Source organism: Chiloscyllium plagiosum, chromosome 51 (assembly GCF_004010195.1).
Source record: "Chiloscyllium plagiosum isolate BGI_BamShark_2017 chromosome 51, ASM401019v2, whole genome shotgun sequence".
NCBI classification, from domain to species: Eukaryota; Metazoa; Chordata; class Chondrichthyes; order Orectolobiformes; family Hemiscylliidae; genus Chiloscyllium; species Chiloscyllium plagiosum.
In genome coordinates, this window is record NC_057760.1 from 1,198,027 (window position 1) to 1,202,428 (window position 4,402).

At 51.2% G+C, this 4,402-nt stretch overlaps 1 protein-coding gene across 1 annotated transcript in view; it reads left to right on the forward strand.

The window, feature by feature from the left end:
- The first annotated feature begins 4,131 nt into the window (after positions 1-4,131).
- psmb4 (proteasome 20S subunit beta 4) overlaps positions 4,132-4,402 on the forward strand; it is a 12,376-nt gene continuing 12,105 nt past the window's right edge. The window contains exon 1 of the mRNA XM_043684078.1: positions 4,132-4,257. Within this exon, the coding sequence (XP_043540013.1) occupies positions 4,163-4,257 (95 nt within the window). The 5' untranslated portion in view covers positions 4,132-4,162. The remainder of the gene's footprint in view (positions 4,258-4,402) is intronic.

Below are 4,402 nucleotides of genomic sequence, written 5' to 3' on the forward strand. Positions count from 1 at the left end.
AGTGCCCAGGGATGTCCAGGTTAGGGTGGATTGGCCATGCTAAATTGTTGAGGAGAAAGTGAGGACTGCAGATGCTGGAGATCAGATCTGCCAGAGGAAGGTGGTGGCTGAAGTGGTGGAGGCTGGTACAATGACAACATTTAAAAGGAATCTGGATGGGGACATGAATAGAAAGGGTTTGGTGGGATATGGGCCGGGTGCTGGCAGGTGGGAGTAGATTAGGTTAGGATATCGGGTCAGCATGGATGAGTTGGACCGAAGGGTCTGTTTCGGTACTGTACAACTCTATGACTCTTTGACTGCCTGCATTAACTGCTGGTAGATTGTGAGCTTTCTGAGCAAAATAGAAGGTGTCTGCAAATGCAAACTCACCGCATAACCTTGTATGTGTGTGTGTGTGTGTGTCCATGAGAGAGAGAGAGAGAGAGAGAGAGAGAGAGAGAGAAAAGAGAGAAAGAAAAGAGAGAGAGATACAGAGAGAGAAGAGATGGAGTCATAGAGATGTACAGCACGGAAACAGACCCTTTGGTCGAACCCGACCCAGATATCCCAACCCAACCTAGTCCCACCTGCCAGCACCCAGCCCGTATCCCTCCAAACCCTTCCTATTCATATACCCATCCAAATGCCTCTGAAATGTTGCAATTGTACCGGCCTCCACCACTTCCTCTGGACAAAGAGGAGAGAAAAGAAAGAGGAGACAAAGAGAGAGAGAGAGAGATTGTGTGAATGTGTGTGTGAATGTTTGTGAGTGAGTGTGTGAGTGTGTATGTGATTGAGCGTCAGCCCATGAAAGGGTGTGTGCTTGGGTGTGAGTGTGGGGGATATATGAGAGAGACTGTGTTTGAGAGAGGGTGTGCTTGTGTGTGTGCGTGCATAGTGCAATGGGGTCACCTATAGTATGACATGAACCCAAGGTTCCAGTTGAGGCCCTCCCTATGGGTACCGAACTTGACTATCAGCCTCTGCTCGGCCACTTTGTGTTGTTTCCTATCCCGAAGTCTGCTTTGGAGGACGGTCACCGGAAGATCCGAGGCTGAATACCCCGGACAGCTGAAGTGCTCTCCAACTCCTGGAATGGTTGTGCGGGTGTCCATTCCTCTATTGCCGTAGCCTCTGCTCGTTCTCACCGACGTACGAAGCTTCAGGGCATCCTTGCCTGCAGCTTATGAGATAGACAACGGTGGGTCGTTTCCCCACGTGTAATGGTGGCATCCAGCTCGACACTCTGACACGTCCTGCAGTGGGTTGACATGACAGGCTTGTAGGTGTTGGGGTCGACGTTGTCCAGAAGGCTGGGCAGTTGGATGCAAACAATGGCCTGTTTAAGGTTTGGTGGCTGTTTAAAGGCGCTAAATCGAGGCGTTGGGAAGGTGCGCCTCCTCATCGATAACCTGCCGCAGACTGTGAAGAACATAGCGTAGTTTCTCCGCTCCCGGGAAGCACTGGACACCAAAGGGTACCCTGTTGGTCCTCTCCTGTGTCTGTCTCCTGAGGAGGTCATTACGGTTTCTCGCTGTGGCACAACGGGACTGGCGACCGATGGGTACCCTGTTCTTCTGAGCTGGAGTTCACCTGAGAAAGTAACTTTTAAAATAGGTTTTGCAATTTACATATAAAAGAAGTGAAACTAACATGGTCATTCTAACAGGTGAGAGACTTAACAAACAATCAAGGCACTTTTCAATGTATCACTTCAGTTACATCACACTGTAAACTTTTGCTATAAATTCTGTGTCTCACAACTGTGTACTCCACAACCACCTGATGAAGGAGCAGCGCTCCAAAAGCTAATGCTTCCAATGAAGCCTTTCGGGCTAGTGTTGTGATTTTTAACTTTATTCTTAAGAGAACATCTCTGGGTGTCCATCGCGTTTCTCCTCATCTGCACAGATCCTGTGTCTGTGTAGGGCTTGTCCATAGGGATGGCTGTTTTAATGTGTTTCGGGTGAAAGCAGGAGTGTAGCATTGTCAGGTTATCATTGGGTTTTCGGTAGAGTGAGGTGCTGAGGTGCCCATCCTCGATTGAGATGCATGTGTCTAAGAATGAGACAGATACTAAAACGTAGTCCATGGTGAGTTTGATGGTGGGATGAAACTTGTTGATATCATTGTGTAGTTATTTCAGTGACTCCTTGCCATGGGTCCAGAGGAAGAAAATTTCGTCAATATATAGAGTCACAGAGATGTACAGCACAGAAACAGACCCTTCGGTCCAACCCGTCCATGCCGCCCAGATATCCCAACCCAATGTAGTCCCACCTGCCAGCACCCGGCCCCTGACCCGTCCAGATATCCCAACCCAATCTAGTCCCACCTGCCAGCATCTGGCCCATATCCCTCCAAACCCTTCCTATTCATATCCACATCCAGATGCCTCTTAAATGCTGTCATTGTACCAGCTTCCACCACATCCTCTGGCAGCTCATTCCATACACGCACCACCCTCTGAGTGAAAATGTTTCCCCTTCGGTTCCTTTTTGTATCGTGCTGGTTGGAGGTCCTGTCCAGAGAAGAAGTCTTGTTCGAATCTGTGCATGAAAATGTTGGCATATTGGGGTGCAAATTCTGTTCCCCGTGGCTGTTCCGGGTGTGTGGGTGAAGAACAGCTTGTCAAAGGTGAAAACGTTGTGGTTGAGGAGAAAGTGGATAAGTTGTAGGACGGTGCTCCGAGATTGGCAGTTGTTGGGGTTGAGTACTGAGGCTGTTGCCGCGATGCCATCAGTGTGTGTGTGTGGGTGGGGGAAAGGGTGTAGAGTGCTGAAACGTGATGAGGAATGTTTCTGGTTCGACTGGTCTGTGGGTGCTGAGATTCTGTCAGAAATCTGGAGGGGGTGACAGAGATAGGGAGGGGGTGTAGGGGCTGGAGAGGTTGACAGAGATAGGGAGAAGTGACAGCACCCCTTCCTTTCCTCTCCGCTCCCCTTTCCTCTGGGGAGCATCTGAGTCCAGAGAGAGGCTGGGAAGACGTAATATACCAATGTAAGGGAAGTGGAGATGAGGAGGGGTCTCAGGGAGTACATAAACAACTCAGTAGGGGGATACGACCCTCCAATGGGATCAGATTCGAAGAAAATTATATTATATAATATTTGACGATGTTACCCATGAAGGGAGGCCGGCCTGCGGGTTTTGAGGCGATTTACTCTGGATGGTGTTGAGTTGTTAACCCCTCCTCCCCCTCAGGTTATGGTGCAGTCCAGGTTGAGGTGGAATGTACCAATTTAAATCTCGGGGGATTTCCGAAAGAATTCAAGGTTTGAACTTGACAGAGACGACACTGTGAAAGGTCCAAGGGCGGCTAAAGGAGGATATAATTATTGTTAAAGCTGTTGCTGGTGGAGAGAGGCGGGTGTCGCGTATTTTGTGGAGCGGTGTTAAAAGGATCCCCATCTTTCGTTCATGTGGTGCAGTCTCATTTGGGCGCAAGGGAAGCGGAATGTACCAATTCAAAGGCGGTGGGACTCGCCAACGGAATAAACGCTTTGACGTGAGAGAGACGACGCTCTAAAAGAGCTCGGGACTGGTAAAAGCAAATCCCAATAAAGATGGAGGTGCTGTTAATACAGAGAGGCGGGATATTGTGGAGCCAAATGTTGGAGAAGCCCCTCTTCCCAGTATTTGTGGTGCAGTCCAGTTCGGGTTTGAGGGGAGGCAGGATGTACCAAGTTAAAGGCGGAGGGGCTCACATTAAATAAGGGGTTCACATTGAGGGAGACGACACTCTCAAATAGATATTGGGCGGTTTAAAGCTGATAAAAGAAATATAGTCTTGTTGTTGCCGGAGAGAGGTGTTTTATTGGGGTGGGCATCGGGGGATTTTGTGGAGTGATCCTACAGCCGCCCCCCCCTCTTCTATAGGGTATGTGGTACAGTCCCAGCCGGGGTCCGGCGGAAGCTGGAACATACCACCGTAAAGTCGGAGGGGTGGCAGAAAGGGACTAAACGGCTCAAACGAAAGCCAAGGCAGTCCGGAAGGGGAACGGGCGGCTGAAACCATGTGGAAAGTGAGTGTGCTTTTGTTGGGTTTGGATGGGAGCGGGTTTCCCGGGTGTGGAGTGGGTTTCCGTGGAGGGTTGTTGGGGCGGACCCCCCCCTTGTCCCCAGGCTCCGCCTCTGTCCCTGTGAGTGGAGGGGGGAGCGGTGGTACAGTCCGACCAAGATGGCGGCGGTGACAGGAGGGATCTCAGTCACGGGGCCCGGCCGCTTCTACTCGGTGCCCGGCTCCGAGCTGCCGGGGGCGGTGGGCCACACGCTGTGAGTCCCCACTGTGTGTGTGTGTGGGAGCCGGGGGCCCGGGGGGTCCGCAGGAACAATAAACGTCATGATCCGCTGTGTCATGGTGTCTCCCCCATTGACCATCATTGGGGAGGGGGACGGGGACCCCCCACCCCCACCCCCA